General features: G+C 39.9%; 1 protein-coding gene across 1 annotated transcript in view; it reads right to left on the bottom strand.

The window, feature by feature from the left end:
- Positions 1-1,632: 1,632 nt before the first annotated feature.
- Positions 1,633-13,778, bottom strand: part of LOC118569940 (solute carrier family 5 member 4-like) — an 80,681-nt gene continuing 68,535 nt past the window's right edge. Inside the window, exons 12-15 of the mRNA XM_036168233.1 lie at positions 9,798-9,966; positions 7,887-8,102; positions 5,584-5,686; positions 1,633-1,847 (exon numbers count right to left, since the gene is read on the bottom strand). Of these exons, the coding sequence (XP_036024126.1) occupies positions 1,633-1,847; positions 5,584-5,686; positions 7,887-8,102; positions 9,798-9,966 (703 nt within the window). The remainder of the gene's footprint in view (positions 1,848-5,583; positions 5,687-7,886; positions 8,103-9,797; positions 9,967-13,778) is intronic.

Here is a 13,778-nt window from a genome sequence, read left to right as displayed (position 1 = left end):
ACCTTAGACTCACAAATATAAGATGGATAGGATATCTTCTTTAATATTGTAACTGTAATTCTTGTTTTGTTATATGTAATTTTACTATGTAAAAGTTAAAACCTTCCTTTAAAAAAAAAAAGGGGGGGGGGAAGTGCTGTGGATATCACTCTGTGTAAATAAAGTTCTGATTGGCCAGTGGCCAGGCAGGAAGTATAGGCGGGACAAGAGAGAAGAGAATTCTGGGAACAGAAAGGCAGAGGGAGAGATATTGCAAGCCGCCACCATGAGAAGCAAGATGTAAGGTACTGGTAAGCCACGAGCCATGTGGCAAAGTATAGATAAATAGAAATGGGTTAATTTAAGACAGAAGAAGTAGATAACAAGAAGCCTGCCACGGCCATACAGTTTGTAAACAATATCAGTCTCTGTGTGCTTACTTGGTTGGGTCTAAGCGACTATGGGACTGACGGGTGAGAGAGATTTGTCCTGACTGTGGGCCAGGCAGGAAAACTCTAACTACACGTATGTGTGTATAGATGAGAGTAGAGATTTCTATTAAAAACAAAATGAGAGTTTTAGTTCATTGTTATCATATTCAAATTCTTTTTATTTTCAGGGAGGTGGTATATACACAAGGCAAATGTACAAATGTATAACAAATCTTTGTAAGTACAGATACAATGCATAAGGAAACTCACTCCTCAGAAACAATTGGTGAGGAGAAACTGTCTTGAATCGTGTGCACAGGAGGAAGCAAGTTTGTTTATGCAGCCACGTGACACTGATTCATTGTCATTTTACATAACATCTGATGAATACTGTCTTGGTTACTCTTCTACTGCCATGGAGAGACACCACGGCCAAGGCAACTCTTAGGAAAGAAAGCATTTGACTGGGGGCTTGCTTGCAGTTTCAGAGGGTTAGTCCATGTTTATCATGATGGGAAGCAGACAGGCACAGAGTGGAACAGTGGTCAAGAGTTCTATATCTGCCTGATGAGCAGGCAGCCTGGCATAAGCTATTGAAACCTCAAAGCCCATCCCCAGTGACACATTTTCTCCAACAGGGCCACACCTCCTGATCCTTCTAATCCTTCTCAAACAATTCTACTCCCTGGTGACTGAGCACCTAAACACATGAGCCTGTAAGGGCTAGTCTCATTCAAACCAACACAAATATTGATGGTCCAAGTTTTCATAAGTTGTAAACTTTTGAAGTAAGGAGATATGGTCAAAGGGAATAAACTTTCATATAAAAAAAGAATTCTTGGGATTGTCACCATACATAAAAATAGTCTATGAAACTAAAACTTACTAGATGAACAATTCTTAAGCATTATCACCACAAACATACAAATGACCAAATGAAGTGATAGATATATTAATTAGTCTGATCATGGTAATCACTTCAAAGTGTGTGCACATTTCAAATCACTGTGTATACCTTAAATATATACAATTTTCATTTCAAGTTACATCTAAAAAAGAGGAGGAAAATGAATTTTTACCTCACTGACACAAAGGCGTGCTAAAAACAAGAAATTTGCATGGTAATCTATTATTTAACACTTCCAATTGGTCATCTAAGTTTGTCAGAGAGCAAACATTTATAAAAGGAAGTTCAACAGTTACTCTTCGCTTCGTTCAGAGTTCAGGCAAAATAGGCATGGACAAAGACAGTCACAGCCAGGAGGAGGATGGCATTGATATTCACCACATTTCTCCACAAGGGCTTCTCAGATGTGTCAGTAAATTTTTCCCTTAGGGCTTCTTCCTCCTCTTTGGTTAGCTTAGGCCCTGTATTCTGCAATCCACAGAATAGGCCGCATGCCCTCTTGAGACATCCACGGGATTGCTCAGGATCATCTAAAACAGGAAACGCATGGCTGCATTATCACTAAAGACAGGAAGCTGAAATCACTGTTGGCGCTGTGCAAATGACTGAGCTGTGTCACCACCGCTTACAAGTGTCATGGAAATCTATGGGAAAATATGGTTAAATTTGACTACAGAAAATAGGAAATCCTGCATGGTAAGAATCTAGTAAGCAAAGTAAAATGAAATGGAAGTGACAGTGGTAGTGCCTTGACACAGCACAGTCATGGGTTTATTTTTGATATCTCAATACCATAACCTGTTTATTTAAGAGGGAAAGTTTGAGCATTTTTACACTTATTGTATACTGGATTCTTTCTTTTTTTAAAATATTTTCATTGAAATAGAGTTCTATCACTTTCTTTCTCCTTTCCCTCCCTCCAACTCCAGCTAGCCTCCCTGGAACCCCTCCCATGAGCCTCCCATTCTCAAGGTCCACCAACAGGAAGGAAACCATGGCTGGAAGTGCAAACCTCCCAGCCAGAGTGAGAGCATCCGACCCTGGGAAAGAACTTACTCCCACCACTTTGCTAGACCAACATAATTTCTTACTCTAAATCTCATCTTGGTAGCCGCAGATGAATGTAGCTGCCATCCCTCATCAAATGGAGACGGCCACAGAAAACCACAACTGGACTCGATGCGGAGACTGACAGATCGTGAAGACCTCAGCCATGGTGGCTACATCTACATCACGGCTCCTGCATCTGTGGCTCTGGGAGCATCATGAAAGAGGTGGGAAGGACTAGGAGAGCCAGAAGACCAGGAGATCTGCCAGGAAACAGTCTCTCCTAGAAATGGCTGCTTAAACAAGTCTGGAACAATGACCGTATCAATGGCCATGTGAACATGGGAGGGGAGCATGTTGAGGGCTCCCACCCCTTGACAAAAAACTACAGGCAACTACTGATTGCTGGAAGAAGGAGAATTAGCTTCTCCCAGGGATGACCCAATTGGTTATCTAAGACAAAGTGGTCAGCCCTGAAACCATATATGCACAAATAACTAAAACAGATTCAGCAGGTTGTACATATCTATACACACACACACACACACACACACACACAAATATATATATGAATACACATACATATGTGTATATATGTAACAATAATATCAATGAGTTTTTAAAAACACATAAAAGGACTATCAACAACCTCATGTAAGCATGCTAAAAAGACGAAGAAACCATGAAAAGAACGATGACATAAAATCATTCTGCAGCTGGAAGTCCCCAAGGCCAGGGCAGCAGGTGCCACTACAGTTAACAAATATATAATGGAGAGATGGGAACGATAGAGTATGTGATGGAGAGACGAGAGGGAAAGAGAAGTGGAGTGGTTTGCACATTGTGGAAAGAAGTGGAACTGGAGATTTGATGGTGGTGAGGAACAGGCCGACATGAGGAGCCTGCCCTGCCAACTGAAGCCATGCTGCTGTCCTGGGTCCATGCTGCCACTGATCTGAGTGGCCTGTGCTGCCACCTGGGGCCAGGGGATGCTGGAGGCCAGGCTGCCACCAAAGGCCATGTCCGGGTCCATGGCCCTGCCACAACCGGGGTCAGTGATGTCCATGGCCCATGTTGCCACCAAGGGCCACATGAATATCCATGGTCTGGGATACTGCCTGAGGGGAGCCAAACTGCTCTGAGTGTCCTGTGCTGCCACCTGGAGCCATTGTGATGTCCGGGCCTGGGCTGCCACCAAGGGCCATGTCCATGGTCCTACTGCAGCCAGGGTCTGTACTGATGTCCACGGCTCAAGTTACCACCAAAGGTCATACAGTGTGATCTGGGCTGCCACCTGAAGCCATGTGGATAACAGAGGGCCATGCTGCTGCTGGGAGTCATGCAGATCTGAATGACCTGCTCTGCCACCTGAGGCCAGGAGAGATTGCCTCCCCACCCCACCCCATACACACACACACACACACACACACACACACACGCTGTAGCACTCAGGAAAGCAGGCCCCCCATCTCGCCTAGGCAGCACAGTAGAGCTTGCCCTGGTGCTGTGGGCATGGGAGAGTTAGTCCTGCCCCTTGCCAGCTGCCATAGGCAGGAGAGCTGGCCACACCCCTCACCTGGGGCAAAGTAGGAAAGCTGGCTCTGGCGGCATGGGTATAGGAGAGCAGACAGGCTGACTACCTAACTCAGCTAGCACCCAGGCCCAGATCTGTGGCTGAGACTTGTCCCACCCCAACATCTACCCTATCCATGAACTGCTGGAGTGGGTGAAACCATGCAGATCCAAAGCTGCAGCCTCCCCAAGACACAAGACAACAACAGGATATCCAAGAGGAATCCTGGTGAGGGTCCAGTATTGATAGTGTAGCAGAGCCAGAGACCTCGAACCAGTCCAATGTCTCATTGCAATGAACATTTGCAACTAAAGCTGTTTGGGCAAAAGGGTTACTGTGTGATATACTGCAGCTTCCACAGTGAGATTTTTGTTTGTTTTCTTTTTGGGGAGAGGTTGTAGGTAGAGGTGGTGGGTAGATATGGAGGGATGGGGAGATGAGTGGGATTGGGGTACCTGATGTGAAATTCACAAACAATCAATAAAAAGTTAAAAAATATATTTTAGAAAATCACTCAGCAAAGAAGTATTTAAAGTATTTCAAAATACTAGTTCTCATTCATCATTAATAAACATATAAGGTTTTATATTTGTGTTATGGAGTCTGTGTGGAAAAAGGAGTTGTTATATGCTGTTGCAAAGAAATTTAACTCCCAATTATGGAAATTTGGAGAATACAGCAAAATTATATAGACACTCGCCCTTCAACAGTCAAGCTTCTTCAAATCTTCAAATGGTGTAGTGGGTCACATACAAAAAGTTGTGTGCAATGCTCTTCATTGTAGAATTGGAAAAATTTTAAACATACTTCTAAACAGAAATCTATAAAAAATTGTAATAAAAGTAAGACAAAACAGAAATACATGGTAATGGAACTGATACAAAGCAAACCTATTAAACACAACAAAAGGATTTGGAAGGATGGTGAGAAGCCAATGGGATTTGTTTCTAAAAGAGGCTGAAATTAGGAGCCTGAAAATAAATTCCCAACCCAACACCCAACCTAAGTTAGAAACAATATCAAATAAAAGGACTCTAAATACTATAAATGGAAGGATAAACCAATGACAAAAGGTCACAAAATAAGACAGAACAATAATGATCAAGAGAAACAAACCTAAAAGTTAGTTCATTGATTAAAAAATAGACTAGGTTAGTCTTAATCCTTTATGAAGGAATCTGCCTGCCTGGACTAGAAGATGTATTGGGAAGAATAGTGAGGAATATGGGTGCAGAGGAGACTTAGTCAGACACTCAGGCATGAGCAACTGAGACTGATTTGTTGAGCACAATATGTAATTAGAGACAGGCCAGTCTGTAACTAATTATTAATTTGGCAGCTGGCACTCATTTTCATGGATACATGATGGATGGATAGATGGATGGATGGATGGATGGATGGATGGATGGATGGATGGATGGATGGATGGTTGATGGACTGGAAATGAATAAATGAATCTCATATTGAATGATCAGTAGCTTTAGATGTTGAGAACATGCTTTTAAGTGTTTTAGTTTTATACACATGCATTTAAATCTCAGAAGCTGAATCTAGAGAGATTAAAAACAAACATAACCCATAAAAGCCCACACAGCCAAGCCATATATAGTGTTCTTTTATTAAAACAAATGTAAGCTAGATAGTACCTTCTTCAAGAGTACTACCAACTTCTTCGTGACTTTCCTCTTCTGCATCTAAGTCAATCCGTTTTTCTGTGTTGTTCCAAAGACTCCAGCACAGGCGGTATAGCTAACCAGAGACAACACACAAGTTCATTAGTGATGGGGTGATACTTACAATGATCCAGTGATACCTTGTTCGGTATACAGTTTTAAAAACACAGCTGTGCCGGGACTGTATAGGTTAAAGAGGGAAGGTGTCCCACAAACTCTCTCACCAAAACACACCAAACATTTTGAATCAATTCTGTTTCTGGATCCATCATGCTTAGATAGTGTCTGTGAGCTGTTCTTGATTTCCTTCCACCTTTCCACGTGCCTTTCTTAACACACATGCAAACTTCTACTACTGCAATTTTAAACTAAATTTGCTTTCATTTTGGTTGCTATCATTTCAGATTTTCATGCTTGATCTGTTTGTTGATTAATACCAGCACTAGGGAGAGAGGCAGGAAGACTATGAATTCAATGTTAGCCTAATTTATAACGATAATGTTGTCAAACTTACGCAAATTGGTCCTTGATTTTCTTCTACCAGTTAGTGAGTATTTAGCTTCCTTGTTTGTTCTTGATATAAAAATTAAACGCTTTTATGTTATCTCTAAGGTTCCTTTACCATACAATATAAACGCTTAAAATATCATGCATTATATTAATCCACTTGTTTTTTAAAACATTCTTCTTTAGAGTCCTTGAATTCCAACCCTGACTTGCACTGGCTTCATTCTAGACTTCCCCTGTTGCCTGGCATACTCCATCACTGCTTTGGTAGGTGAGTTTGCAGCTGTTTTCATGACTATCTGTGAAGCAGCTCTTGATACTAGTCGGTCTGCTTCAGAAGTTGAAAGTTCACAGTACATTTGAACCAAACGATGATCTCATTCATCCTTGAGACCAGTTCTTTAAAAATCATTACTAAGCTATGAGTATTCCTATTGTCATATATTTTCATATTTACATTTTTGCTTTGGCGAGTAGGTGTTTTCTTGTGTGCTTTCGTTCCATGCCCACTATTTTTATTTATTATTTATTTATTTACTTTATTTTATTTTATTTTTTTTTTGAGGCAGGGTTTCTCTGTGTAGCTTTGCGCCTTTCCTGGATCTCGCTCTGTAGACCAGGTTGGCCTTGAACTCACAGAGATCTGCCTGGCTCTGTCTCCCAAGTGCTGGGATTAAAGGCGTGCACCACCGCCACCCGGCCTCAATGCCCACTATCTAACGAAAATGTTTAGTGATGAATTCTGTAACATGTCACCAACAAAGTTTTTGTTTTGTTTTGTTTTTAGTGGCTACATGTTTCAAGTTCCCAAAATAGACATCTTGAACTGGCTACTCCTCAAGCATATAAAAATTGTGAACGACAAACACAAAATACATGTATTATTACATGCTAGTGATAAACTGAAACATTGTTATTAAATAATTAGTATACATATTTTTAAAAGACTAGTGTCCCTTGTTTTAAAGATAAGTCTATTTTATTTTTAAAATGACATTATAGGGTAGTATAATATTCTGATTGCTTTTTTCTGATTCAACCATGTTATGAACATTTAAATATAAATTAGTGCTTCCTCATTGTATATTTATTCTCTTACTGATAGAAATATGGATTGCATCAATTTTTACTTGAAAACATTTGTAGGAAACTACTTATATTTCTTGTTTTTGTGCATATATTTCTACATAAACTAATAAAGGTAGAATTATTAACTCATAGGTATAAGAATTTTTTAACAGCAAATACAAGTTGCCCTCTTACAAACTGTAAAATTTACACATTCATCAATAAATGTGGATTGAAGAAATTTTCTCACTTTTCTACCAACACTGAACATTTTTTGGTCAAAAATGAGTATCATATTTCCTATGTTCTTGTCCCTGGTGCTGTGTGCATTTTATCTCTTTTCATGTTGTGGATGACATTTGGTTTGCCCCTGTGTCTGCCCAGCTCTGGTGTCTCTTCTGCTCTCGGGTGTTTTGTGGTCTCCTAGACCACACCAAGTTCTGTCATTGTGGTATCCTGAAAAAGTGGTATAGAGCTTTCTCCCAGCTCCATTATGAGAATTTTGAATTCCCAGTTCATTCCCTAATCTCACTTCTCCATTCTCTGGTGTTTTGTATGTACTAGGTGCAAAGTTGTTTAGATGGGTTCTAGCTCCAGAGTTACCCCAATTCCATTGCCTGAGCCTGTACAGAAGCCAACAGTGCTAGGAAGAGAAGAAATGCGATTTTTAAATTAGCCTGGAGTCATCACTCCTTACTCACGTGAACATCAGGGATTGGTTTTGTTAGGTAGGAGATCCCCAAGGTTATTAATATAGTCACAAAAAACACGATGATGGCAAAGTACATATAGTGCACTCCACAGATAATCGTTGGACAGTTACTGGGAGCTAAGCAACTCCCTGTTCCATATGCAAACTCTGTGATCATACGAATAAGGCCTGTCACAAGTCCAACCATTAGTCCCCAGAATGCTCCCTGAAAAAAAAAAAAAAAAAAGAATGAAATCAATGCTCAGGAAACATGAGATTTTTGAAGTAAGCACAGTCACCATGCTGCCTGCTCCATCAAGGAAAAGTAAGTGGCAAACCATGAGGATGGATTTTCAAAGAAAGTTGAAGATATATGTCTGTACTAGTGGGATATTGTTGTCCTTGTTTCTCAGGTACCAGAGCACTTTAATACCTGTTGGTTTTGATTTATGTCTATGTATGTGTGCCTGCTTATTTGTAGGTGTACCACATGCACGAAGTACCTGCAGAGGCCAGAAGAGGGTGCTAGATTTCCTGAACCTGGAGTTACAGGCAATGAACAGCACCCAAGTGTGGGTTCTAGAAGCCAACCTGGGTCCTCTGCAGGAGTAGCAAATGCTCTTAACTCCTGAGCCACCTCTCCGGCTCTCTAGCATGCATTTCTTTCTCTTATATTCCATTCATTATTGACAAATGATATTTGTATACACTTATGGGTACAAATAGTTTATATTATGATGTATATATTACAAAATGACTTATATTATTTAATTTCCACACTTGAACATCACATTTTAATTTTTTTTAACTCCAGAACTCTGCTGTATACTCTAACCAAAGCTGAGGTTTTCTTCACTTTTGTTTTTCAATCTATAGGTTTAAACACTTGCTACTTATTTCTCCAAATAAGCAGATCTATGACTTATATAGCTTTAAGGGCTGAAAATAGGTATGTTTGATAAGTCAAAGCTTCCCTTTTCTCCCAGAGATTGATGGTGTTGGAAACACCTGCTCTCAGTTCTGCTCTCAGGAACCAGCATGACTGGTGATTAGGATCATGGGCTCTAGACTACAGGAGACCACATCTGAATTCTAACACCCTACTTATTAAGTAAGACATGGCAGGCAAAATAGACATCCATTTCTCCAGGTGTTCCTTAAATGACAATTATATTAATAGGACTAACACTCAGAAACATGGATTAAGGTAACGGTCTGCAAGAATCAATCATTTATAAAATAATAGCATTTAGGGGTTGGGGATTTAGCTCAGTGGTAGAGTGCTTGCCTAGCAAGCTCAAGGCCCTGGGTTCAGTCCTCAGCTCTGAAAAAAAAAAAAAAAGAATAGCATTTAACTTATTTGAGTTAGTAATAATGCAGTAGATTTTTCTTATAAACATTTTACATGTCCTCTGTTTCTATCATCTTAGTAGAACTCAAATAAGGTAGGTACCACTGTTGATTTTGTATTACAGGTTTGCATAATTTACTTGAGGTCAATACACTAAAATTGTAGAGCTATGACCAGACCCTGGAAGTCTCTCCAAAATGTGTTTTGGTCAACACTTTGCCATGAATGTATGTAATTTATGAGACATGTGAAGACTTTTCATTTGAGTGGGCACTGTATAGTCATATATATCTATGAGGATTATAAATTGTGTCTGACCACAACTGAAGTTGAAATGGCCCTTAAGTGATAGACATAGGTTAGACAGAATGCATTATTTTTGAGATGGATTGTCACTGTGTTGCCCAGATTGGTCTTGAACTTCTGAATTCAAGATGTCTTCCTGACACAAGCTCCTGAATAAGATTCTGGAACTATAGGTGTGGGCCACCACACCTGAGTAAAAGAAGACCTTTTCCCATCCCAGAAGAAGTTCTAATTTTTGCCTCGTTCTTGCAAATGTCCCCTTACCTGTTCATTGACTCTTTTACAGAAGATTGCAAGCATGAAGACGGCACCTACGGGAGGCCCAATGTAGCTAGAAAATGACGCCATATAGTGGAACAGCTGTCCATTCTGTGATGCCTGTACCAATGGGACCCACAGGATGCTGATGACAATTAGAACAATGGCGAAGAGCCTGTCCGGGAAACACGGTGATTTAAAGATTAAGCAAAAGCATCATGTCAGCCTCCACCACTCCTGAAGCTATTCTTCTGCTCTTTCATTGGTGTCCCAGGCAAAGTCAAGCTGCTTGACCTTGCATGAACCAACACCATGCCCAATAGGTACCTGGCAGTGAAATGTCAATGAATAAACTTCTTTTCAATGATTAGCCACTACATTTTTGTGTATAGCCTTAACTTCCCACTCACAAAATCAACTCAAACTGCAGCAATTAGTAGTTTGTAATATATACATCAAGAAACACTAGACTACTTATACCTATCAGTAATCATTTGTATTGTAAATAAAGCAGACTTACGTTTTGGCTTTTTTCATAGCTTGAGGGAAATTGAGTCAATTTACATAGATTCAAATTAAAATACCAAATATCTAAGAATGTTGCATGTCATGGCAAGAAATGCTATGCGTGCATTTCCTAACTAGAGTATTGCAGCAACTAAGATGAATGTGTTAAAATGCTGTCCTTAGCACATGAGCTGGCTGTTTGGAACCTTGGGCTTACACAGGGACACTTTGCTCAGCCTGGAAGGAGAGGACTGGACCTGCCTGTACTGAATCCACCAGGTTTAAATGAATCCCCAGGGGAGTCTTGGCCCTGGAGGAGATGGGAATGGAGGGGAGGGGCTGGGGAGAAGGTGGGGGTGGGGGCGGGAGGGGGGAAGACAGGGGAACCCATGGCTGATGTGTAAAATGAAAACACAAATATAATAAATTTTAAAAAATACTGTTACGCTGTTAGAGGTAGCTGCAGTCCATGGGAGATGACTTGATTTTTGAACCCTAGTGTCTTGTGCTTGTCAATAAATAGTTTACTAGACAGTGTGTCCACCTGTGCAAACAGTGATGGTGGGATGCATGGGTGCCCAACTTGTCAGGGTATAGATGGATAAGTGTCCCATTCAAACTTCATAAACCACTATACTCTTAACAACAACACACATTAGAACAACAAATAATGAAAAGTTTTAGCATAATGTCAAAAAACATTAATGACTCAATTAACTCTCCCCACCATATCCATCACTATCACTGGAAAACAAACATGTGCCCCTCCAGCTCACCTAACCTCAGTGCCTCCCGTCACAGACATACTCAAACCTAAATCCGTGCTGTCAGTCAGAGAGCCTGTTTCGTGTCTCTTGTCTACCATGCTAAGCTTATGCTGTGTCACTCTCACATGCCCTATATACGAACCTGACTCTTTGCTTTCAATAAAAATACCATATCCTGTCCACTGGTTTTTGTATAGAAGATGCAAGGTAGAAGATGAATGTTCAAAGTAGCTAGAATTTGATCCAAGGTGTTGGAACAGTTATAAACAGTGATTTAAAAAAAGAAAAGTATTCTAACTAAAAAAATCTCAGGTCCAGATGGGTTCACAGCAGAATTTTACCAAACTTTCAAAGAATATTAAAGCTAATACTTCTTAAACTATAAAATCACTTAACCTTCCATTGGGTGGGAGAACACAGAAGATTTGTTTTAAAGGTTCATAGGAACTGAAGCAAATTGTTTTTGTCACCTGTGTTTTTACAACCGTGTGCTGATGTGTCTGACCAACTGAGGATCATTTTCGTATTTGTGTTTTAAAATAACTCTAATTAGGGAAATTGACTTGAGCGGCATGTGGAAGAAATAGTTGAATGGTTGGTTGAATAGTTGAATAGTGAATAGTTGAATCTTGCAGCCAAGAGTTCTAGCATTTTGGCAGATTCTGAGCCTTTTTCTGTGTAGATTTATTATTAGAATGAGATAGGAATGTGGGATTTTTGTGCATTCAATGCCTCTGAGTTTGTACTGCACTGCCCTCTGGAGGAGGGAACTTGCCATAGCATATGTATTGTATTTTTAGGAAAAACTTATACCGTGGAGAGAGAAACATATGATTCATGATATAAGCATCAAAATGCAAAATAAGTATCAGGTTATAATATTTAATTTAAATTATTGAGAATGAATGAGTAGCATTCACACCAAGTATTTTAGCATTAAATACTGATGCATCTCTCATGTTTGGCCTTTAAAATAAGTAAATATTTTATGTATGTATATTAGTAGTTTGTAAAAATTATTAAACAATTTAGAAACAGAAGAAATACTTCCAAACTCCTTGCATGAAGCCAGGATTACTCTAAAACCAAAATAATGTAAAGATATAGCAAATAACAAAACCTACAAACCAATATCCCTGATAAACATGACTGAAAAAAAAAACTTCAATAAAATACTTGCAAACAGAATACAGACATATATCAAAAAGATCATCCACCAAAGTCAAGTAGGCTTTATCCAGAGATTCAGGAATAGTTCAACATACACGACTCCTAATTGTAATAAATCATATAAATGGACTTAAAGACGAAAGTCACATGATCATCTCAGTAGATGCAGAAAGGGCCTTTTATCCAATGACTTCACAATGAAAGTTCCAGAGAGAACAGGACTGGGGAGAGCATATCTTAACATGATCAAAGTTATCCACAACAAACTCATAGCCATCATCATTCTAAATGGAAGAAAAGTCAAAGCAATCCCATTAAAAACAGGAAAAAAAGCCAGGGCTGCCCACTATACCCAGTCCTTTTCAATATAGTTTTGGAAGCACTAGCTGGACCAAGAGAGGCAAGAGAGGATAATTAAAGGGTTACAAATAGGAAAAGAAGAATCAAACTATCCCTATTTGCAAATGACCTGATATTATACATGAGATCCCAAAAATTTCACCAGAAAAATTCTGAAAGTTATAAATTTATAAACTCAAGTTCCATTTGCTCTCAGGATACCATCATACAAGGACTCCAATTTGCAGTAAGGCTCGTTAAGGAAGGGAATGGCTCAGCTGCCTTTAGCCTACTGGCTAAGAGTGAGTTAGGACTTTTGTTGGTCTTTTCTGTGTCGAACACACAGATTGCAAGCCCAGCACCACTTTGAGATCTTTGGCAGCAGTTAACTCTGCAGCTCATAGGACTGAGCCTGTATGATAATGAGTATTCAGAGACGGGTAATGCCTGGGGGGTGGGGGTGTTCACCAACCTAAGACAGAACACCTGTGTGGCCTGGACAGGTGTCTCCATGACGGGTAAGGTGACCTGCTGACGTCCCATGCAACCTAAGTCAGAAGCTCATTTTTTTTTTTTTTTAGTAAAAGGGGGGGGAGGGACCTGTAGGGCCCTGGCCCCCATTTTGGGTAGCTGTTACCTTGCTTGCTGACCTTGACCTTGATATCCTCCCTACGCTAATTCCCTGCCCGGTTTCACCCTCCTGGATGCTTAAAGTAAGTTCCTTGTCTGTGTATCCTGCATATTGGGCATTAACAGCTTAGATGAAAGATTTTAAAACATCGGTAGCGAACTTCTGCCCTCCAGGGTTCTCCCATTGTGCTGTAAGCCTGTATTTAAGACCTCCTCCCTCCTTCAATAAACGGCATTCGGCATTCTGCTGAGGTGAATGACAAAAAACAACAACAAAAAAAAAAACTTTAGCAATGTGGCAGGATACAGAATCAAATCACAAAAATACATTAGTTTTTCTATATACCTACAACAAACACCAAGAAAAAGATTGTGAATATGTTCTATCCATGAGAGCCCCAAAAACTTAAAATATTGAGGAATAAACTCAACCAAGAAGGTGAAGAAAGAGCTCTATAATGAAAATGTTAGATTTCTGAAGCGAGAGATCGGGACGGACACTAGCAAATGGAAAGACCTTCCATGATCATGGGCTAGTTGCATTAATATTGTGAAAATGACCATCCTACCAAAA

This window comes from Onychomys torridus, chromosome 18 (assembly GCF_903995425.1).
Source record: "Onychomys torridus chromosome 18, mOncTor1.1, whole genome shotgun sequence".
Lineage (NCBI taxonomy): Eukaryota > Metazoa > Chordata > Mammalia > Rodentia > Cricetidae > Onychomys > Onychomys torridus.
The sequence above is the reverse complement of the archived record's forward strand: the minus strand, read 5'-3'. Positions and strand labels throughout refer to the sequence as shown.